A 24,014-nucleotide genomic window follows, 5' to 3' on the forward strand; every position below is an offset into this window, starting at 1 on the left:
GGAAGACTCTCCGAGGGCCGAGGGTCTCCTTTGTGTGTGGGCCGGGGGGGGGGGGTTGTGAGAAAACAGGGCTGACTGCAGGTCTCCCTAACTTTTTGCCCCCATTTTTTTTACTTTTTACTGGTGTTTTCCTGACTCTGATGGTGCCATGGGTACTGCTAACCAGTCCCAGGGCCTGTGCTCTGTATAAAATAAGTATGCAAATTAGGCTATTTATAATTGGGTATGTCAACCTACCTATAAGTCGCTAGTATATGGTAGGGCATGTAGGTTTAGGGACCCCAGCATAGGTAGTGCACCCATAGGTGCACTGCTGAGGTGCCCAAGGTCATTTTAAAGACAGGCCTGCCTTGCTGGCTACTTTTAAATTAAAGTTACATACAAATTCGACTTTGGAATTAAAAGTACTTCCAAAGTCTTAAACTACCTTATTTTTACATATAAGTCACCCCTAAGATGTGCCCTATGTGCCCCCAGGGTTGGGTGCCAGGTAACTATAAACAGGGACCTTATAAAAATAGTTTCATAAGCCCTGGTGAGGTAAAACAGCCAAATTTGTTTTCCCTCATTGTAGTGAAGGGCCTCCATAGGCTAGACTAGGGAGACTTTATTTTAATTTATAAAGTCCCCTTAAGTGACAGATACCTCAGGTTTGGTATCAAATTATCAAAAACTTACAATTGTTGGATTTAATATAATTTGTTCAGGTAAAGAGTTTTAAACTTTACCTAAAATGTTGCCAACTTCAGCCCTATAGTGCTTTGCTCTGATTGGCCAGCCTCTGGCAGCCTGGCCAGGTTGCCTTGATAAGGTGTGAAGTAGTCTGGGCTAAACGCAAAGAGATGTGCCTGGGGGAAGAGATCTTCCCTCAGCAGATGGAAAGGCAGGAAGGGGGAGGGCTGCCAAACTGGTCTTCAAAGGCAGAGAAGGATATTTGGAGCAACCCAGCACCCCCCTCACATCCTGCAAACCCAGACAATTAGGTGCCCCCATGGTTAGATTAGGAGAGGACAGGAGAAGGGGGTGTTTAAGATTTAGCCACACCAGTGGGTGGGCTCAGCCAAATTTAACCTCCAAAAATTACCTTCAGCCATGATGGAATTTTGAGGAATGTTGCTCCATGGGACTGATTTTTGCCACACTTCCCAGGAAGTGGTCATCACAGGGGAAGGACCCTGCACCTGATTGGAGAACCAGGACCCTCCTGTTTTTCACCCAGGAGCAAGGATAAAACTGGCAGACCTGCACCCACACCTCAGATCCCTATCAGATCCCTACAAGGAAGAACTACAGGAGAAGAAGAACTGCCCTGCTGGACCCTTGACCTGCACCTGGACACTGCACTCTGGAGGACTGCACCAGCTGCACACTTGGGCTTCACCACAAGAAGGACTTTGCCTGGCTTCAACTGGTTCAAGGGGGGACTCCCTGTTTGCTACAGGTGAAAAATTGCTAACCAGAGTCCCCTGCACCAACTCCTGAAGAAACTGACCAGCTTACCACTGTCCAGTGGCCAAATTGGACTTTGTGCCAGGTGTAGGCTGTGTTCAGAGAGATGAGGCATGCAGATGATGGAAAGAAAGGAGAGAGTCATTAGAAAGAAAGGAAAGTGACACTTGGAAGTTTTAATTCAAAGTCAGTTTTCTTCAAGGCTTTTAGGAATACTATTAAGACTTTCTTTTGGTAGTGTGTGCAAGTTGTAGAAAAAAACTAAATTATTTGCCTGTGTTGCAATGTCACTGTAGGCCATGATAACACCGGTGTGCAAAGGCACCATCACCTATGATTAAATAGACTTGCAATTAAATATAATTGCATTTGCCCATAAAATCCAACAGAAGAAAACCGCAAAAAAGGAATGTTGTATTTAAATGTTTGTTGTAGAGATTTCTCCCCTTTTCCTCTGATGATCAGAGAGGGATGTAGGAAACAATCTGTTTTAGTGAGTTTATGAGAATGAATGCTTCTTGGAGTAGGTAGCACTGGGGCTGTCTCCAGTCTGGATCACCCACGACACAGACACAATGAAGTGTAAGATCTTGCAACTGGCTGTCATTTAGCCTTCTTGTAGCAGAAATCGAACATGCATAAGGAAAGCCATTGCCTACTTCCACATCTGAACAAAAGAAACTGCAACCCCATCCCTCACACTTACCATGTACCAAACCTGCAGTGCTCAGGAAAAACAAATAATCAGCAGCCCCTGCCTAACAGGATCCACATTGAATTTTAAGGAGGATGCCTTGTGTCCATTCTTTCTCACTTTAGTGTCTGGTCTCCATCCTCAAGTCAGAGGAATGCAGCCAATACACATCTGTAGTTACAATACTGAACATATTTTAATACTCAGCTGGAACATTTTTGGTCTATGAACCGTAGCCTTCGGTTACACTATAATATCCTTCGGCTCTTAGAAAATGTCTATTGGGTGTGATTTGCTAAATGGATGTGGAAATTTCTTAGGTGGCAGTGACCATGTACAGCACAGGAATGTACCCAAATCACCCCTTAAATCCTGGGCTTACATGTGAAATCTGAAACACAATGAAAAGCTATGGGGGTAAATCAACACCTGTGGTATTTGTTTAACAAAGAAATAACCAGTTATCATTGTGTGTCTGAATATATCAGTATAGCCAGCAGGATAGTCAATTTATTCACAACGCCCATCGCAAAGGTACATATTTCATTTTGTATTCTTGGTGTTATATCCCTTTACCCAATTGAGAAATATAAAATCACATATAAATCTACACATATATACACACACTGTACACCATATAAAAATGACACAAATAAAAATCTGTTCCTTTTTCCTTGCTGCACGTCTGTATATGTTCAGGTGGTTATCAAAGTATTTAGTCCATTATCCACCTGGAGGTAGACCAAACATCAGCAGGGAGTCAGGCGAAGAGCCCTCCGCTCATTATTTGCACCTTGCAGTCTAAATTAAACAGTTCTGAGTTGTTTTTATCCAGCAAGACTGCAGTGAAATTATAAAGGGCAATGCATTTAGACCAAATAAAGTTGGTTGCCTCTCAGGACCAGGGAAAGAAAATTTGCTGAGTCGCTCTATTCAAACCCCGCTTGAATATGGGTGGGCGTTGGAAACTGGATCCTCTATGAGTAAAAAACACAACGTACAATTAAAAAAAGGACCTAAGAGACCATATAGAAATAGAGGACGCCCGACCTAGTGGTCATACCCCGTGTTAGTCTGTCTCCAAGCAAACGTGTCCTTTAAACCAATTTATGCAGAAACCTCAGGCTTTTAGTGTGAACCAGATCATGCACCCTCAGTGGCCGCCAACTCTGCTCGCTGGGTGCCTCATATGCAAACCCATACACCAATCTCTGCCACTGCTGCCTACATAGTGAGAATGGTAACACTGTGCCATGCTCTACAGAACACCCAGCAAAATAAAGGGAGGGAGTGTGTGTCTGCAGGGCAGGAAGCAATAAAGAGGCACTTCCGGGCTGTTGTTGGGCAGTTAGACCCAGCTTACAAGAACTCATCTAGAAGCTGCAATGCATACAACCTGAGCAACAAGATGGAGTCAGGAGTAAGAACTACCCAGTTAAATACAATGTGCGAAGAGCATCAGGTCGCTTTTTGTACGCGAGTCAACCTGTGTAATGGTAAATAAAATAAAAAAGTTCTAAGCAACTTTTTGGGCACTATATTATTCTTCACCAAACTGATAGGCCTGCACAACTTCATCCTGGTATACCACACGGATGAACTATCCTGCTGCAAAACCCGGGCTTGAGCTTAGGAGACTCACGATTTTTTAAGCCAAAAATGTCTTTATTTTAGCTGTTTCCTGCCTAAAGCTGCCTCTGCTATAATGTATGTCAATGGGGAAAATACATACCCTCGATTTTATTTGATAAATCTCCCACTTTCCACTTTTAAAGTGTTGGCATGTATGTTTAAATATACTCTGTTGGTGCTAAACAGAAAACACAACTACTTTCTCCCATCTACAACAACTCATTTCTATGCCAGTTAACTGGAAAACACCAGGGAATTGATGTACAAAGCCTTTTTGTGGTCACAAAAGGTGAAAATCATAATTTGCAACTGCAAAACGTCCAGGTACGATGTACCATCCCCATCGGTATTCAGTTACCAACTCACAAAATAGGGATTGTGACTCGCAATTAGATAGGGGCATCCCGAGGGCGTCCCTACCTCATTGCGAGTCGCAGTGGTATATATGATTGTTTTGTGGCCGAGAATGTGGTCACAAAACAATCACAGTTAACACCAATTTCAAATCGGTGTTAATCCATTTACAACGGGAAGGGGTCCCCACGGGATCCCTTCCTCTTTGTGAATGCATGCGAAAATATTTTTTTCATGGACCACTGCCTACTCTGAAAAAAGTGGAAAGAAAACTTTTAATTTTTTTGTTTGACATGCATCCCTTTTTCCTTTAAGGAACATGGGCTGCTTTAAAAAAATAAATACTTTGTTGAAAAGCAGTCACAGACATTGTGGTCTGCTGTCCCCAGCAGGCCACCGTCCCTGTGAGTGCGGCCATTCCCAGTGGGGTTGCAAATTGCAACCTACCTCATAAATATTGATGAGGTAGGCCATTTGCGACCCCACTGGGATTCTCAAACAGTGTTAAACACACTGTTATACATCTCAGTTTGTGATTTCCTATTAGCAAATCGCTATTAGGGAATCGCAAAACTAAACCTACATTCATCTGGCCCGAGATCCCCTCATAGACCCCACCCCTTTCCTAGGCATAAACAAATGAGGGCTGTGAGCAGCTGTCAAAGTACATTAAAATATGTAAGGGAACTGCCTGCCTGAAGTGCAGGTGTGGTCCGTGAGCATGGAGGCAAGGTCAAGGCATGGCAAAATAAAACCCTAAAATATTCTGGAACTTTTTTTTGGTGTTTCACCTTCAGATAACAATATATAAAATGACGCACAATGTAATGAAAAATAAATACAAATTAAGTTAATTAGTGGTTAATGCACTATTGCTCATTATGAAAGCTATATTACATGATTCAATGCAGATGTCTGTGTATGTAACCAGAGACCCACAGGACGTAATCCTGGTGCAGTGGACAATAGTGATTTGTGTATTTTTAGTGCTATGAAGTCCTAGACTGTAATAGAAAGCACTGTGAATATGTAAATCATTAATGTAAACATAATATAAGATAGGCTGCTACAAAATGTGCAAAAAGATTTAAGATGAAAAAGTGCTTCCAAAATATAAATTTTAGTAATACCCAAACAGTATTTACTGCAAATTTGTTTTAAAAAACTGTCCATTAAAAGCATGCACTTGACAGCTCTGCTGGTAACACCCCTGCAATATATCATAAAAAGAATAAATCTGTGTCATCACAAAGTTTGAAGTGATTCCATTAATGAAAGCCTATACCGGCATCTAAGCAGCCTTCTTATTTGCAGATTAACCAGTTGTGCACATTTACATTTCTTTCAGGCAAGAAAGTGCCATGTGGGAAGATCTTTTTCTTGTACTGCTGTCCGTCCTTCCTTCAGTTTCACAGCACAAAAGACTCACTGCCTTCCACTTCAGATGAAGCATCCCAAGTGTCGGAAGAAACCAGTTGTCTTTTAACAAAAAGTAGGGGAAATGTTTTACTGAAATTAAAAAGTATGGGCACGGATCCTGTCCACTTCGACCACTGGCTGCTGGCCAAATGCCTTACCTTCTTCTCGGTGACTATGTGCAGGCCTTCCTGCACCCCTGCTTGCTGTGCTGGAAAGTAGTCTGACTTTCCCAGGACCTGGTGCTCACCCAGACAGGCTTGAAGGAGGACCCCTGCTCAAGGACCAAGAGTCAACGCCTCCTGCTGCTGCTAGTGAAAAAGAATTTGGGGGAGTCTCTAAGTCCTTCCTGGGCAGCAGCCTCATTGTGTCAATTACTTTTCAAGATACAGATGCCCTAGCAAGGAACCCATCAGTGAGCATGGAAAGCAGTGTCACTAGCCAGTGGAGGCAGTCTCTCAGTGATGGGATTACTAGGCAGGGAGAAACTGCAAACACTCCCTGCTGGTGATATAATATAACCTACTGAAGGGAAAATGACAATATAGGTTCTTACAAAGGGCCTTGCTTCCATCACAAACAACATGTCTATGTAGGATAATGTACATGTGAATGGTGCAAGTTTTCTAAGCAAGGTGCAAATTTTAACTCATGTCGAGCTAGAAAATGCGCACAATTGTCTCCTTGTTAGTCCATGATTCTAGCAAAAAAAGAGGTGAAAAACTTCCCTTTCATTAAAGTTAGTGACAACACAAGTCAATGGTAATAAATTATTGAAGTAGAATCGTAGTGTTATGTTCCCATTGCAGGTGAGTAGTACCCATGTCACAAATGTGCTGTAATATTGGCATCAGAGAGTTTTTATAGATGGATCTGAGGGTCCTGTGCGTTATGGGAGCGTAACTGCTCTCCACTCTTATGGTGATGAATGCTGTTCTTTCTTCGTTCTGGATTTCCAGCTCTCTGAAGTAGTCTGGGATTGCATTAAAATCTCATTATCGTTACAGCCTTTCTTTTTAGGTCTCCTCTGCAGGCAGGGTGCAACAATCTATTGTTTCTTTAAAAAACCCTGAAACCTCTAAAAATGACCCCACCCATTACTTATCATTCATTGGTTTAATTATCACTCTTGTTTGCTGCTTTCTAATTCGACAGTGCGTGACAGTTTTCACTTCCTTTTCTTTCTGTGGAGCATGGACCACACACATATTGATTCATCCTATTGTCCGTCTACTGCTCATGGTGTGATTCTGGTACTCTTTCACTCCCCAACACCTATGATATACGTTGCACCTTATGTGTTCATTTTATCTGTTATAGTGCTTTAGTAACGTGTCAACACTTTTTAACAAAACCATTTTTATTGCCTGTTTGGCTTGTTTGTGAGACAAGGTCACACAGCTGCGTACTGTGTTGTGACAGTTGCTTGGTGGCCCACACCAGGGCTGTGGGCTCGTGGTGCTGAGTTCAGCCATGCCAAGCACCATGGATCAGGAGTTAGACTCACACATTTTAATGCTGGGGTCCACGTCACCGCATTAAAATTAATTCGTCATGCATAACTCGGGACTTTGGGGATCATGAGGCGCTCCAAATCAGCCTTGCGTGCAGCACTGCCGCTCTAAGGAATTTAAGTTTCCGGCGCCGGGCCTGGAGGGCACGTTGTCATGGTAACATGGCACACAAGGGTAGATTGTTCCTTTGCGGTGCACAAAACCAGATTGTGCTCCCTCTGTCGTCCTCACCGTGCCCTCTGCCAGTTCAGTACCCAAGCACGCAGTGTTTGTGTCCCCATTAACTGAGTATGTGGGTCTAGGGTCCTCAACTTTACATTGGCGACGAGGATGGTTCTAAATCTGGACCCCAGACACCGTCTCGCCATTTGCTCTACTGCCTGGAGAGGTGTGCCTGACGGCGCTACAAGACAGCTAAGGCCGCGGGAGGAGGCCTTGGGCGAGAAAGGGAGGCCGGACATAACGTACAGGGAACGGGGTGGGGGGGGGGGGGGGGGGGGGGGGGGGGGAGGGAGTAAACATGAGCCCTGTGCAGAAATTAATTTTAACATTCTCCATCCTCCAACCCTCTTTGATAATGTCAAAAAGGGCAGAGACATAGTCATTGTCACAAAAAGCGCAAACACAAAAAGCTGTGTTTAGGAATAATTTACGAAACTTGCGGTTTAAAACCTCCTGCACAAAAGTTGTTTTGTTCGTCTAGCCTTCAAGAATCAATTAAAATGTCAACATAACTCTTTTGATTAATAAATAGTCTTGCTAGGCAGAGAGATCGGCGGTTTTGTCTAGTGGCAGTTTTAACTCACCATAGAGTAGCGTAGTAGATGGTTAATGTGTGGATAGCTAAGTGGATTAGCCAGATCTTACCAGCGCTTTAAAACAAAAGTAATGTATGTGACAGGGGCGCTATGGAGCGACGAGGGCACCTTTTCCCTGTGGTAGTGAAGGAATCTGAGGAGGTGGTCATGGGGCGTGGGGGGCGCCAAAAAAGACTACTGCACCTGGTTACACCAGGCGGTACCTAAATACAGGGGGATGGGAGGTGGGCAAGCGCCCGTTCTCGCACCCACTCCTCCCCCCTCCCTCCCCCCCCCCTTCATACGCCCCTGGCTCACCTGAAGCCTCAGAGGCTGGAAAATCCTAACTCCTCTGCAACCTGCAAGAAGACGTCTGGGAGCGGAGCCGCTGCGAACATGAACAGGGTGCAATGCTGCCAGAGGCCACTAGAGGGCACCAGTACTGCACGGAGCTCTGCAGCATAACTAGGCCTAACTGCGAAAGAATTAAGCTCTCATGTTGAGTGCCAGTCTAGCTTGGGTGAGCCTCAGTCTCACAAAGGGACTGTGGCATGCAGCTAAAGGCGCCATTGGCAGGAGGATCCAGCTCGAAACACAGAAGAGGCGTGCAGCCTCACCAGTGCCTGAAAAGGGCACGAGCTTAGCCAGGGCAGACCGAGCTAAATAAAATAGAGAATGTGAGTACTAACTCAATCGGTCGCAACCTGAAAATCTATTAGGCTTGTTGGGCAATCGGTATAGGCATGCCTACAGTATGGACCCCCACTTCCCAACAGTGATGAACAAGTGAGCTGGGGCAAAGAGAGGCACACGAGACTGAGTTACAGGTGGCCCAAATCGAGCTCCACGCTGTTCATACTCAGGGATGCTTTGCTGCTCTGGCCTGCCTCCTACTACGAAAGCTCCACAGTCGTCTCCACACAGCGGGGCAGTCAGAGCACCATGAGAGGGCGCTCAGACAAGGATTAGCAGCACAACTTGGACGTTGTGCCATTGAAGTACCACAGTAGCGGACAGTCCCCACCGGCCCTGCCATAGCCCTACCTGAAGCCTAGTGGACCTGAGGTGAAGAGAGAACCAGAGGAGCTGAGCACCGAAAGGGAGGAGAATGCTCTGACCTAGGCCTCAGCAACACGACAAAAGAGTAGAAGCTTCATGGAGCACGTAGGGCAACCCGCAGGGAGTCACCTGCTAAAGAGACAGAGAGTCCCAGAGACACCGCATTGTTTGTCCCATCCTGCCAGATGGACACAGCCCAAGCAGGAAAAGTCCAAGGCAAGCAAGGCCGCACCAGAAGCACACAAAGCTGCAACTGTGGTCTAGACTCTAGGATTAAATTGTTCTACACTCTCAAGGCACACTGTGCCACACCCTATCAACCATGCCTGATGGCAGCGATGCCTCAAGCCGCAAGTGGGTCAGAACCACAGCTGTCTATTGCCCATGTAAGAAGGTCCCGAAGAGGGAACACTACAGAGTAGGAGTGTTGCAGGATTGGCGCGAGTAACTACGCAAGACTCGTCGGATACACAGGTAAGTGTTATTTTATTGGTTGAGTATAGAGTTATATTGTAATGGATGGCTTTCTTTTGCTGTTCTTTCACTCTCCGGGTATTTGCTCCAGGCAGTGGTTCACAGTCTCTTCCTCCTTTCTTTCAGGTCTCTCGGGAAGCACATCTGGGAAGAAGAAGAACAGTCTCAGTAAGAGTTTGTGTTTTCCCCTTTGTTTCTTCCTGTGTCTGACTTTCCCTTTTCAGCTGATGTCTCTTTCTTGTCTTTGGGTTTGTATCACTCTCTCTCTCTGTCTGCACCTCTCCTGCCCTTTCCCTCTCTGTTATGAGGTTGCTTTTCTTTTGTCTTTCTGTTTTCTTTTCTTTACATCTGGGTGTTTTCTCCTATGTCTTTCTGGCGCACTGTTTTCTGCATTGATTACTTCTCGTTACCCTTTTCTATTTAGTACCGCAGCTCTTGTTTCATCTCGCTCACACCCCTTCCTTGTAGTCCCTCTCACCCTCCCCCGGGACTTTTCACTTGTAATACGTGCCCCGCCAATTCTCGCACTATAATTACCCTCCCATCCTCCCTACCCCTGCCCAGGCCACTTCCACGCACCTGACGATGCCACGCTTCTCCAGAAGCGTGGCGGGATGTCGGACTCCGCTTCCCGGAGTCTGCTCCTTCTGTCCCCAATTGGGACCACCGACATCCTGGTCTCTTTCCTCCTCCCGTCCCCAATTGGGAAGGACTGCTCTGTGGTCTCTCTAGGTCCACCGCTCGCATCCTCGTTTGCTCCTCCTTCCTTCTCCTTGTTCAACTTCTCTCCTCAACAACCCGATGCCGGGCTATTTAAACTTCCGATTTCCCGCTGGTGCTGACGTAGGGCGCCCTGATTGGTGCGATGTTCGAACACTTCCGGATCAGAAGGGGAAACGTCAGCACAAGTAGGTGAAAAGTGCGGGCCGACCCAATCCGGCCCGTCACAGACACTCCCCCTAGAGAGCGGCAGTAGATGACGCTCAGGAGTTGGATAGCGGGACAAGAAATCCGCATTCGTCATTTGGCTGCCCGATGAGTGTATGATCTGAAAGGAGAAAGGTTGCAATGAAAGAAACCACCGCAGGACATGAGAATTAGTGTCTTTGTTGCGAGCGAGCCAGATGAGAGGCCATGATCCGTGACAAGGGTAAATGTCCGACCAGTGAGATAATACCGTAGTGACTCCACTGCCCACTTTATGGCTAAACATTCTTTCTCGATTGTGGGATAGTGGACCTCTCTTGGAAGGAGCTTTCGACTAATATACAGTATTTGGTGTATGGACCCATCACCTTGAGTTTGGGATAAAACCACCCCAAGCCCCACATCGGAGGCTTCTGCTTGCAATAAGAAAGGTTTCTGAAAATCTGGACAGCATCACACGGGATTCGTAGTCAAGGCGATTTGCAGTTGTTCAAAACTGTGTCGTTCAGCTGCAGAGAGTGAGGTGAGAGTGTTGGGACAGGACTTCTTGAGCAGATTAGTGAGGGGTTCTGCTTTGGTGGAAAACTGAGGGATAAACCGTCTATAGTACCCTACTAAGCCGAGGAAGGCTCTTACATCTTTCTTTGTTTGTGGTACAGGTATCTGTCTGATGGCACCTATTTTTTCTACCTGTGGACGGACCTGCCCTTCTCCTAAGACATAACCAAGATACTTGATATTGGTGTATCCCAACCTGCATTTTTCTGTGTTTGCTGTTAGATGGGCTTCCCTTAATGCTTGCAAAACCTCACCCAACTGTTCTTTCCAGGTGTTACTATATATGACTATATCGTCCAGATATGCAGCCGCATATTGGTGATGGGGTCGTAAGATCCTATCCATAAGCCGTTGGAACGTGGCAGGGGCCCCTTGGAGCCCGAAAGGAAGGACCGTGAACTGATAGAGACCAGCTGGGGCTGCGAATGCTGTTTTTTCTCTGTCCTCTTTTCTTAACAGGATTTGCCAATACCCTTTTGTAAGGTCTAAGGTGGACATAGACTGGGCTTGGCCTAATCTCTCAAGGAGCTCGTCAATGCGTGGCATTGGATATGCATCAAAGTATGTTAACTCGTTGACTCGTCTATAGTCTACGCAGAAACGGGTACTCCCGTCTGGTTTTGGAACCAATACCACTGGGGAACACCAGGGGCTGTTGGAGGGTTCTATAATACCAGCCTTAAGCATGGATTGGATCTCCTGTTCTATAACTGCTTTTTTTAACTTCTTGGATACGATATGGACGTTGTCGGGAGATAGCATCTCTTTTTGTTCGTATTGGGTGGTCTGCTAACTGCGTTAGTCCAGGTCACTTGGAAAAGACATCACAGTACTTCTCTATCACTTGAGTAAGTTGTCCCTGATAGGGTTCAGTGAGGGTGGAATTCGTCTGGGGAAAAGACCCCTCAGTAGGGTGATTTGAGGGAAAGGACAGATATGGTATTTTGTCTGTGGCCACATTGGTGATATACCGAATGGGTTGTTTGCCCGTCGGTTCCTGCCATTTTTTTAGGAGGTTTATATGGTATATTTGTTCTCTGCCTTGTCCGTGGGGAAGGGCTAATTTATATGTGGGGGGTTTAATTTGCTCAATAACCTCGTATGGCCCTTGCCACCGGGCCAGTAGCTTGTTTTCACAGCTGGGAAGTAGGATTAAGGCCTTGTCCCCTACTTTTAGACTATGAAGCACGCTTTTAGTATCATACCATCGTTTTTGTTTTCTGTGGGATTCCCGTAAGGTGTTGCGGGCTTCTTCCCACACCGTATGGAGATTATCCCTCAACTCCCTGGTATATGTCAAGAGGTCTTTTGCCTCATCTTCGGTTTCTTCCCATTGCTCGGCCAGCATTTTGAGAAGAGTCGGAGGGGGTCGTCTGAACAATAATTCAAAGGGACTTTGCCCTAGAGAGGACTGAACGTATGTGCGAATAGCGTATAGCACTAGAGGCAATTTATTTTCCCAATCTTTAACTCCTTCGGAAATACTTTTCCTGAGTAAGGATTTGATTGTCCTGTTATACCTCTCCACTAAACCGTCTGTTTGTGGGTGGTACACTGATGTTCTGATCTGCTTCACCCCTAGTGTTTTACTTACTTCTGCCATGAGTTTAGACATAAAAGGGGTCCCCTGGTCGGTTAGTATTTCTTTGGAGAAACCCACTCTGGAAAATAAATCAATCATTGCTTGGGCAATTACTTTAGTGTGCATACTAGGAAGGGGAATGGCTTCTGGATAACGGGTGGCATAGTCCACTAATACTAAGACGTATTGACGTCCCCGACTGGATGGAGTAAGGGGTCCAATGATATCCATGCCCACTCTTGAGAAAGGGGTCTCTATGACTGGCAGGGGCTGGAGCGGAGCAGGTCGGTGTGGAGATGGGTTATATAATTGACATTTTGGACAGTCAGAACAGTGTTTACATATGTCCCCGAAAACTCCGGGCCAATAGAACCGCCGGAGTATTGCCTCTTCAGTTTTTTCCCTTCCAAGATGGCCCTCTCCATTATCCCCATGAGCTAGATGTAAGACCTGCTGTCTGTGACTTCTGGGAACTATCAATTGTTTCTGCCGCCCTTCCTCTGTATTCGGTATTCTATATAAGGGGTGGTTTTGTATGAGAAATTTTGGACCTACCACATGCTCCTCCGGGTTCAGGGCTTGTTGCCACGCGTTTTTCAGGGAGGGGTCGTCTCGTTGACTCTGTCGGAAGTCCCCTGGAACGGTACACACCCTACTTGCTCCTTCTGGGGTAGGACCTGGCAGAGTATTGTGGTTTTGCGTATAGTATTGCCGCTGGACCCTTTTTTGTCGTCTACTGAGGGTTACCTTTGGGGTTCAACTTACTCCTTTGCCCGCCCCGAAGGGTACTTCCTCCCATCAAGTCTTAAGGGCGTGCTCCTGACCTGCTTTGGTTAACAAGGTGGAAAAGTCCTTATAGTCAGTTCCGATGATGATATCTTCCTCCAGGCTAGGAAGCACTCCTACTTTTAGGGAGTCTTTCTCTTCTCTCCACTGCAATTGTATTACAGCGACCGGGTAATATCTTTGATCCCCATGTACACATGCGATCAACTCTTGTTCCTGGGGTATTACTTGTCCGTGTCCTACTAATTCCTGTCGTATTACACTCTGGCTACACCCGGAATCGATCAACTCTGTCCTTTCAACTCCATTGAGAACGATAGGGAGAGTGTAAGTAGGTTTGTCTCCACCAGCCCAGAAGACTCTCCCTTTCGCTACTCCGATCTCCATGGGTTCCTCCATATCTTTTCTATGCGGGCAATATCTGGCTATATGACCCCACTCGGAGCAGTGGTAACACTGACGACCAGTGGTTGGATAGTTGGGGTTTGACGGGTTGTTCGATAGAGTACGGTCTTGACCCTGTAATAACATTGGTCTTTGAGTTATTCCTCTCACTACTGTCGGGCGCATGGGGGAAGGGGCTGGATGTCTACTGGAGGTAGCCCTGAAGTCAGGGCCCCTGTGATCTGCACAAGCGAGATCAATAGCGGTTTCATTAGTCAGGCCCGGGTGCTGTCTCACCCAGTTACGGGTGGTACTGGGTAATGCATCCAAATACTGTTCCAAAACTATGACGTCGAACATTTCTTCTCGTGTTTTTTCAGTTGGATGCAACCATCTCCCCGCCGCATGTTGAACCCTATAGTAGAGGGTGCGAGGATTCTCTTGTTGTTGCCACTTGGGTTGGCGGAACCTGGAACGATAGCTTACGCTGTCCAGCCCTACCCGTTCCAATATTGTTTTCTCAATATCCTTATAGGGAAGAGTACCACTGAGGTTGATAGCTTGATAGGTGGCTTGTAGGTGCCCTGTAAGCAGTGGTGCGATATACTGTCCCCATTTCTCTTCCGGCCAACTCGCAGTGCTTGCAACTCTCTCAAAGGTGGTGAAAAAGGAGTCCGGGTCTTCATGTTCCTGGTACCTTTGCAGTACGCTGCTGGGCACATTTGGATGAACCTTCGCATGTGCAATGTGGTGTCCGTGAGCTTTGCCAGGGCTGTTTCATGTACCAGTTGATTGTTCGCCATTATTGTGGCTTGGCTCTTGAGAGCGGTCTGCAGGGCTTCTCGTTCTTCCCTGGCTTCCTTCATTTGCTGTTCCCACATTAGTTGAAGGTGGCGCTGACCCTCTGCCAGCTGAGCAATTACGTCTGCCATTGTGGGTTTCTCCTCCGTTATGTTGTGTTTCAAATCCCACTTCTGACACCACTTGTTGCAGGATTGGCGCAAGTAACTAGCAAGACTCGTCGGATACACAGGCAAGTGTTATTTTATTGGTTGAGTATAGAGTTATATTGTAATGGATGGCTTTCTTTTGTTGTTCTTTCACTCTCTGGGTATTTGCTCCAGGCAGTGGTTCACGGTCTCTTCCTCCTTTCTTTCTGTTCTTTCAGGTCTCTCAGGAAGCACATGTGGGAAGAAGAAGAACAGTCTCGGTAAGTGTTTGTGTTTTCCCCTTTGTTTCTTCCTGTGTCTGACTTTCCCTTTTCAGCTGATGTCTCTTTCTTGTCTTTGGGTTTGTATCACTCTCTCTCTCTGTCTGCACCTCTCCTGTCCTTTCCCTCTCTGTTATGAGGTTGCTTTTCTTTTGTCTTTCTGTTTTCTTTTCTTTTCTCTACATCTGGATGTTTTCTCCTATGTCTTTCTGGCGCACTGTTCTCTGCATTGATTACTTTTCGTCACCCTTTTCTATTTGGTACCACAGCTCTTGTTTCATCTCGCTCACACCCCTTCCTTGTAGTCCCTCTCACCCTCCCCCGTGACTTTTCACTCGTAAAACGTGCCCCGCCAATTCTCGCACTATAATTACCCTCCCGTCCTCCCTGCCCAGGCCACTTCCATGCACCTGACGATGCCACGCTTCTCCAGAAGTGTGGCGGGCTGTCGCACTCTGCTTCCCGGAGTCTGGTCCTTCTGTCCCCGATTGGGACCACCGACGTCCTGGTCTCTTCCCTCCTCCCGTCCCCGATTGAGCCCTGTGCAGAAATTAATTTTAACATTCTCCATCCTCCAACCCTCTTTGATAATGTCAAAAAGGGCAGAGACATAGTCATTGTCACAAAAAGCGCAAACACAAAAAGCTGTGTTTAGGAATAATTTACGAAACTTGCGGTTTAAAACCTCCTGCACAAAAGTTGTTTTGTTCGTCTAGCCTTCAAGAATCAATTAAAATGTCAACATAACTCTTTTGATTAATAAATAGTCTTGCTAGGCAGAGAGATCGGCGGTTTTGTCTAGTGGCAGTTTTAACTCACCATAGAGTAGCGTAGTAGATGGTTAATGTGTGGATAGCTAAGTGGATTAGCCAGATCTTACCAGCGCTTTAAAACAAAAGTAATGTATGTGACAGGGGCGCTATGGAGCGACGATGGCACCTTTTCCCTGTGGTAGTGAAGGAATCTGAGGAGGTGGTCATGGGGCGTGGGGGGCGCCAAAAAAGACTACTGCACCTGGTTACACCAGGCGGTACCTAAATACAGGGGGATGGGAGGTGGGCAAGCGCCCGTTCTCGCACCCACTCCTCCCCCCTCCCTCCCCCCCCCCTTCATACGCCCCTGGCTCACCTGAAGCCTCAGAGGCTGGAAAATCCTAACTCCTCTGCAACCTGCAAGAAGACGTCTGGGAGCGGAGCCGCTGCGAACATGAACAGGGTGCAATGCTGCCAGAGGCCACTAGAGGGCACCAGTACTGCACGGAGCTCTGCAGCATAACTAGGCCTAACTGCGAAAGAATTAAGCTCTCATGTTGAGTGCCAGTCTAGCTTGGGTGAGCCTCAGTCTCACAAAGGGACTGTGGCATGCAGCTAAAGGCGCCATTGGCAGGAGGATCCAGCTCGAAACACAGAAGAGGCGTGCAGCCTCACCAGTGCCTGAAAAGGGCACGAGCTTAGCCAGGGCAGACCGAGCTAAATAAAATAGAGAATGTGAGTACTAACTCAATCGGTCGCAACCTGAAAATCTATTAGGCTTGTTGGGCAATCGGTATAGGCATGCCTACAGTATGGACCCCCACTTCCCAACAGTGATGAACAAGTGAGCTGGGGCAAAGAGAGGCACACGAGACTGAGTTACAGGTGGCCCAAATCGAGCTCCACGCTGTTCATACTCAGGGATGCTTTGCTGCTCTGGCCTGCCTCCTACTACGAAAGCTCCACAGTCGTCTCCACACAGCGGGGCAGTCAGAGCACCATGAGAGGGCGCTCAGACAAGGATTAGCAGCACAACTTGGACGTTGTGCCATTGAAGTACCACAGTAGCGGACAGTCCCCACCGGCCCTGCCATAGCCCTACCTGAAGCCTAGTGGACCTGAGGTGAAGAGAGAACCAGAGGAGCTGAGCACCGAAAGGGAGGAGAATGCTCTGACCTAGGCCTCAGCAACACGACAAAAGAGTAGAAGCTTCATGGAGCACGTAGGGCAACCCGCAGGGAGTCACCTGCTAAAGAGACAGAGAGTCCCAGAGACACCGCATTGTTTGTCCCATCCTGCCAGATGGACACAGCCCAAGCAGGAAAAGTCCAAGGCAAGCAAGGCCGCACCAGAAGCACACAAAGCTGCAACTGTGGTCTAGACTCTAGGATTAAATTGTTCTACACTCTCAAGGCACACTGTGCCACACCCTATCAACCATGCCTGATGGCAGCGATGCCTCAAGCCGCAAGTGGGTCAGAACCACAGCTGTCTATTGCCCATGTAAGAAGGTCCCGAAGAGGGAACACTACAGAGTAGGAGTGTTGCAGGATTGGCGCGAGTAACTACGCAAGACTCGTCGGATACACAGGTAAGTGTTATTTTATTGGTTGAGTATAGAGTTATATTGTAATGGATGGCTTTCTTTTGCTGTTCTTTCACTCTCCGGGTATTTGCTCCAGGCAGTGGTTCACAGTCTCTTCCTCCTTTCTTTCAGGTCTCTCGGGAAGCACATCTGGGAAGAAGAAGAACAGTCTCAGTAAGAGTTTGTGTTTTCCCCTTTGTTTCTTCCTGTGTCTGACTTTCCCTTTTCAGCTGATGTCTCTTTCTTGTCTTTGGGTTTGTATCACTCTCTCTCTCTGTCTGCACCTCTCCTGCCCTTTCCCTCTCTGTTATGAGGTTGCTTTTCTTTTGTCTTTCTGTTTTCTTTTCTTTACATCTGGGTGTTTTCTCCTATGTCTTTCTGGCGCACTGTTTTCTGCATTGATTACTTCTCGTTACCCTTTTCTATTTAGTACCGCAGCTCTTGTTTCATCTCGCTCACACCCCTTCCTTGTAGTCCCTCTCACCCTCCCCCGGGACTTTTCACTTGTAATACGTGCCCCGCCAATTCTCGCACTATAATTACCCTCCCATCCTCCCTACCCCTGCCCAGGCCACTTCCACGCACCTGACGATGCCACGCTTCTCCAGAAGCGTGGCGGGATGTCGGACTCCGCTTCCCGGAGTCTGCTCCTTCTGTCCCCAATTGGGACCACCGACATCCTGGTCTCTTTCCTCCTCCCGTCCCCAATTGGGAAGGACTGCTCTGTGGTCTCTCTAGGTCCACCGCTCGCATCCTCGTTTGCTCCTCCTTCCTTCTCCTTGTTCAACTTCTCTCCTCAACAACCCGATGCCGGGCTATTTAAACTTCCGATTTCCCGCTGGTGCTGACGTAGGGCGCCCTGATTGGTGCGATGTTCGAACACTTCCGGATCAGAAGGGGAAACGTCAGCACAAGTAGGTGAAAAGTGCGGGCCGACCCAATCCGGCCCGTCACAGACACTCCCCCTAGAGAGCGGCAGTAGATGACGCTCAGGAGTTGGATAGCGGGACAAGAAATCCGCATTCGTCATTTGGCTGCCCGATGAGTGTATGATCTGAAAGGAGAAAGGTTGCAATGAAAGAAACCACCGCAGGACATGAGAATTAGTGTCTTTGTTGCGAGCGAGCCAGATGAGAGGCCATGATCCGTGACAAGGGTAAATGTCCGACCAGTGAGATAATACCGTAGTGACTCCACTGCCCACTTTATGGCTAAACATTCTTTCTCGATTGTGGGATAGTGGACCTCTCTTGGAAGGAGCTTTCGACTAATATACAGTATTTGGTGTATGGACCCATCACCTTGAGTTTGGGATAAAACCACCCCAAGCCCCACATCGGAGGCTTCTGCTTGCAATAAGAAAGGTTTCTGAAAATCTGGACAGCATCACACGGGATTCGTAGTCAAGGCGATTTGCAGTTGTTCAAAACTGTGTCGTTCAGCTGCAGAGAGTGAGGTGAGAGTGTTGGGACAGGACTTCTTGAGCAGATTAGTGAGGGGTTCTGCTTTGGTGGAAAACTGAGGGATAAACCGTCTATAGTACCCTACTAAGCCGAGGAAGGCTCTTACATCTTTCTTTGTTTGTGGTACAGGTATCTGTCTGATGGCACCTATTTTTTCTACCTGTGGACGGACCTGCCCTTCTCCTAAGACATAACCAAGATACTTGATATTGGTGTATCCCAACCTGCATTTTTCTGTGTTTGCTGTTAGATGGGCTTCCCTTAATGCTTGCAAAACCTCACCCAACTGTTCTTTCCAGGTGTTACTATATATGACTATATCGTCCAGATATGCAGCCGCATATTGGTGATGGGGTCGTAAGATCCTATCCATAAGCCGTTGGAACGTGGCAGGGGCCCCTTGGAGCCCGAAAGGAAGGACCGTGAACTGATAGAGACCAGCTGGGGCTGCGAATGCTGTTTTTTCTCTGTCCTCTTTTCTTAACAGGATTTGCCAATACCCTTTTGTAAGGTCTAAGGTGGACATAGACTGGGCTTGGCCTAATCTCTCAAGGAGCTCGTCAATGCGTGGCATTGGATATGCATCAAAGTATGTTAACTCGTTGACTCGTCTATAGTCTACGCAGAAACGGGTACTCCCGTCTGGTTTTGGAACCAATACCACTGGGGAACACCAGGGGCTGTTGGAGGGTTCTATAATACCAGCCTTAAGCATGGATTGGATCTCCTGTTCTATAACTGCTTTTTTTAACTTCTTGGATACGATATGGACGTTGTCGGGAGATAGCATCTCTTTTTGTTCGTATTGGGTGGTCTGCTAACTGCGTTAGTCCAGGTCACTTGGAAAAGACATCACAGTACTTCTCTATCACTTGAGTAAGTTGTCCCTGATAGGGTTCAGTGAGGGTGGAATTCGTCTGGGGAAAAGACCCCTCAGTAGGGTGATTTGAGGGAAAGGACAGATATGGTATTTTGTCTGTGGCCACATTGGTGATATACCGAATGGGTTGTTTGCCCGTCGGTTCCTGCCATTTTTTTAGGAGGTTTATATGGTATATTTGTTCTCTGCCTTGTCCGTGGGGAAGGGCTAATTTATATGTGGGGGGTTTAATTTGCTCAATAACCTCGTATGGCCCTTGCCACCGGGCCAGTAGCTTGTTTTCACAGCTGGGAAGTAGGATTAAGGCCTTGTCCCCTACTTTTAGACTATGAAGCACGCTTTTAGTATCATACCATCGTTTTTGTTTTCTGTGGGATTCCCGTAAGGTGTTGCGGGCTTCTTCCCACACCGTATGGAGATTATCCCTCAACTCCCTGGTATATGTCAAGAGGTCTTTTGCCTCATCTTCGGTTTCTTCCCATTGCTCGGCCAGCATTTTGAGAAGAGTCGGAGGGGGTCGTCTGAACAATAATTCAAAGGGACTTTGCCCTAGAGAGGACTGAACGTATGTGCGAATAGCGTATAGCACTAGAGGCAATTTATTTTCCCAATCTTTAACTCCTTCGGAAATACTTTTCCTGAGTAAGGATTTGATTGTCCTGTTATACCTCTCCACTAAACCGTCTGTTTGTGGGTGGTACACTGATGTTCTGATCTGCTTCACCCCTAGTGTTTTACTTACTTCTGCCATGAGTTTAGACATAAAAGGGGTCCCCTGGTCGGTTAGTATTTCTTTGGAGAAACCCACTCTGGAAAATAAATCAATCATTGCTTGGGCAATTACTTTAGTGTGCATACTAGGAAGGGGAATGGCTTCTGGATAACGGGTGGCATAGTCCACTAATACTAAGACGTATTGACGTCCCCGACTGGATGGAGTAAGGGGTCCAATGATATCCATGCCCACTCTTGAGAAAGGGGTCTCTATGACTGGCAGGGGCTGGAGCGGAGCAGGTCGGTGTGGAGATGGGTTATATAATTGACATTTTGGACAGTCAGAACAGTGTTTACATATGTCCCCGAAAACTCCGGGCCAATAGAACCGCCGGAGTATTGCCTCTTCAGTTTTTTCCCTTCCAAGATGGCCCTCTCCATTATCCCCATGAGCTAGATGTAAGACCTGCTGTCTGTGACTTCTGGGAACTATCAATTGTTTCTGCCGCCCTTCCTCTGTATTCGGTATTCTATATAAGGGGTGGTTTTGTATGAGAAATTTTGGACCTACCACATGCTCCTCCGGGTTCAGGGCTTGTTGCCACGCGTTTTTCAGGGAGGGGTCGTCTCGTTGACTCTGTCGGAAGTCCCCTGGAACGGTACACACCCTACTTGCTCCTTCTGGGGTAGGACCTGGCAGAGTATTGTGGTTTTGCGTATAGTATTGCCGCTGGACCCTTTTTTGTCGTCTACTGAGGGTTACCTTTGGGGTTCAACTTACTCCTTTGCCCGCCCCGAAGGGTACTTCCTCCCATCAAGTCTTAAGGGCGTGCTCCTGACCTGCTTTGGTTAACAAGGTGGAAAAGTCCTTATAGTCAGTTCCGATGATGATATCTTCCTCCAGGCTAGGAAGCACTCCTACTTTTAGGGAGTCTTTCTCTTCTCTCCACTGCAATTGTATTACAGCGACCGGGTAATATCTTTGATCCCCATGTACACATGCGATCAACTCTTGTTCCTGGGGTATTACTTGTCCGTGTCCTACTAATTCCTGTCGTATTACACTCTGGCTACACCCGGAATCGATCAACTCTGTCCTTTCAACTCCATTGAGAACGATAGGGAGAGTGTAAGTAGGTTTGTCTCCACCAGCCCAGAAGACTCTCCCTTTCGCTACTCCGATCTCCATGGGTTCCTCCATATCTTTTCTATGCGGGCAATATCTGGCTATATGACCCCACTCGGAGCAGTGGTAACACTGACGACCAGTGGTTGGATAGTTGGGGTTTGACGGGTTGTTCGATAGAGTACGGTCTTGACCCTGTAATAACATTGGTCTTTGAGTTATTCCTCTCACTACTGTCGGGCGCATGGGGGAAGGGGCTGGATGTCTACTGGAGGTAGCCCTGAAGTCAGGGCCCCTGTGATCTGCACAAGCGAGATCAATAGCGGTTTCATTAGTCAGGCCCGGGTGCTGTCTCACCCAGTTACGGGTGGTACTGGGTAATGCATCCAAATACTGTTCCAAAACTATGACGTCGAACATTTCTTCTCGTGTTTTTTCAGTTGGATGCAACCATCTCCCCGCCGCATGTTGAACCCTATAGTAGAGGGTGCGAGGATTCTCTTGTTGTTGCCACTTGGGTTGGCGGAACCTGGAACGATAGCTTACGCTGTCCAGCCCTACCCGTTCCAATATTGTTTTCTCAATATCCTTATAGGGAAGAGTACCACTGAGGTTGATAGCTTGATAGGTGGCTTGTAGGTGCCCTGTAAGCAGTGGTGCGATATACTGTCCCCATTTCTCTTCCGGCCAACTCGCAGTGCTTGCAACTCTCTCAAAGGTGGTGAAAAAGGAGTCCGGGTCTTCATGTTCCTGGTACCTTTGCAGTACGCTGCTGGGCACATTTGGATGAACCTTCGCATGTGCAATGTGGTGTCCGTGAGCTTTGCCAGGGCTGTTTCATGTACCAGTTGATTGTTCGCCATTATTGTGGCTTGGCTCTTGAGAGCGGTCTGCAGGGCTTCTCGTTCTTCCCTGGCTTCCTTCATTTGCTGTTCCCACATTAGTTGAAGGTGGCGCTGACCCTCTGCCAGCTGAGCAATTACGTCTGCCATTGTGGGTTTCTCCTCCGTTATGTTGTGTTTCAAATCCCACTTCTGACACCACTTGTTGCAGGATTGGCGCAAGTAACTAGCAAGACTCGTCGGATACACAGGCAAGTGTTATTTTATTGGTTGAGTATAGAGTTATATTGTAATGGATGGCTTTCTTTTGTTGTTCTTTCACTCTCTGGGTATTTGCTCCAGGCAGTGGTTCACGGTCTCTTCCTCCTTTCTTTCTGTTCTTTCAGGTCTCTCAGGAAGCACATGTGGGAAGAAGAAGAACAGTCTCGGTAAGTGTTTGTGTTTTCCCCTTTGTTTCTTCCTGTGTCTGACTTTCCCTTTTCAGCTGATGTCTCTTTCTTGTCTTTGGGTTTGTATCACTCTCTCTCTCTGTCTGCACCTCTCCTGTCCTTTCCCTCTCTGTTATGAGGTTGCTTTTCTTTTGTCTTTCTGTTTTCTTTTCTTTTCTCTACATCTGGATGTTTTCTCCTATGTCTTTCTGGCGCACTGTTCTCTGCATTGATTACTTTTCGTCACCCTTTTCTATTTGGTACCACAGCTCTTGTTTCATCTCGCTCACACCCCTTCCTTGTAGTCCCTCTCACCCTCCCCCGTGACTTTTCACTCGTAAAACGTGCCCCGCCAATTCTCGCACTATAATTACCCTCCCGTCCTCCCTGCCCAGGCCACTTCCATGCACCTGACGATGCCACGCTTCTCCAGAAGTGTGGCGGGCTGTCGCACTCTGCTTCCCGGAGTCTGGTCCTTCTGTCCCCGATTGGGACCACCGACGTCCTGGTCTCTTCCCTCCTCCCGTCCCCGATTGAGCCCTGTGCAGAAATTAATTTTAACATTCTCCATCCTCCAACCCTCTTTGATAATGTCAAAAAGGGCAGAGACATAGTCATTGTCACAAAAAGCGCAAACACAAAAAGCTGTGTTTAGGAATAATTTACGAAACTTGCGGTTTAAAACCTCCTGCACAAAAGTTGTTTTGTTCGTCTAGCCTTCAAGAATCAATTAAAATGTCAACATAACTCTTTTGATTAATAAATAGTCTTGCTAGGCAGAGAGATCGGCGGTTTTGTCTAGTGGCAGTTTTAACTCACCATAGAGTAGCGTAGTAGATGGTTAATGTGTGGATAGCTAAGTGGATTAGCCAGATCTTACCAGCGCTTTAAAACAAAAGTAATGTATGTGACAGGGGCGCTATGGAGCGACGAGGGCACCTTTTCCCTGTGGTAGTGAAGGAATCTGAGGAGGTGGTCATGGGGCGTGGGGGGCGCCAAAAAAGACTACTGCACCTGGTTACACCAGGCGGTACCTAAATACAGGGGGATGGGAGGTGGGCAAGCGCCCGTTCTCGCACCCACTCCTCCCCCCTCCCTCCCCCCCCCCTTCATACGCCCCTGGCTCACCTGAAGCCTCAGAGGCTGGAAAATCCTAACTCCTCTGCAACCTGCAAGAAGACGTCTGGGAGCGGAGCCGCTGCGAACATGAACAGGGTGCAATGCTGCCAGAGGCCACTAGAGGGCACCAGTACTGCACGGAGCTCTGCAGCATAACTAGGCCTAACTGCGAAAGAATTAAGCTCTCATGTTGAGTGCCAGTCTAGCTTGGGTGAGCCTCAGTCTCACAAAGGGACTGTGGCATGCAGCTAAAGGCGCCATTGGCAGGA

The 24,014-nt window shown here is 47.3% G+C and overlaps 1 protein-coding gene and 1 long non-coding RNA gene across 2 annotated transcripts in view; both read right to left on the bottom strand.

The window, feature by feature from the left end:
• MIF (macrophage migration inhibitory factor) overlaps positions 1-10,184 on the bottom strand; it is a 54,619-nt gene extending 44,435 nt beyond the window's left edge. Inside the window, exon 1 of the mRNA XM_069215172.1 lies at positions 9,969-10,184. Within this exon, the coding sequence (XP_069071273.1) occupies positions 9,969-10,136 (168 nt within the window). The 5' untranslated portion in view covers positions 10,137-10,184. The remainder of the gene's footprint in view (positions 1-9,968) is intronic.
• Positions 10,185-17,172: 6,988 nt separating this feature from the next.
• On the bottom strand, positions 17,173-18,073 carry LOC138266401 (uncharacterized). Its single transcript, XR_011199500.1, has 2 exons — positions 17,759-18,073; positions 17,173-17,323 (listed from the first exon to the last, which is right to left on the bottom strand). It is a non-coding gene; the product is annotated as an uncharacterized lncRNA (long non-coding RNA).
• Positions 18,074-24,014: the final 5,941 nt, after the last annotated feature.

The sequence above is a fragment of the Pleurodeles waltl genome, chromosome 11 (assembly GCF_031143425.1).
Source record: "Pleurodeles waltl isolate 20211129_DDA chromosome 11, aPleWal1.hap1.20221129, whole genome shotgun sequence".
Taxonomy (NCBI): Eukaryota; Metazoa; Chordata; class Amphibia; order Caudata; family Salamandridae; genus Pleurodeles; species Pleurodeles waltl.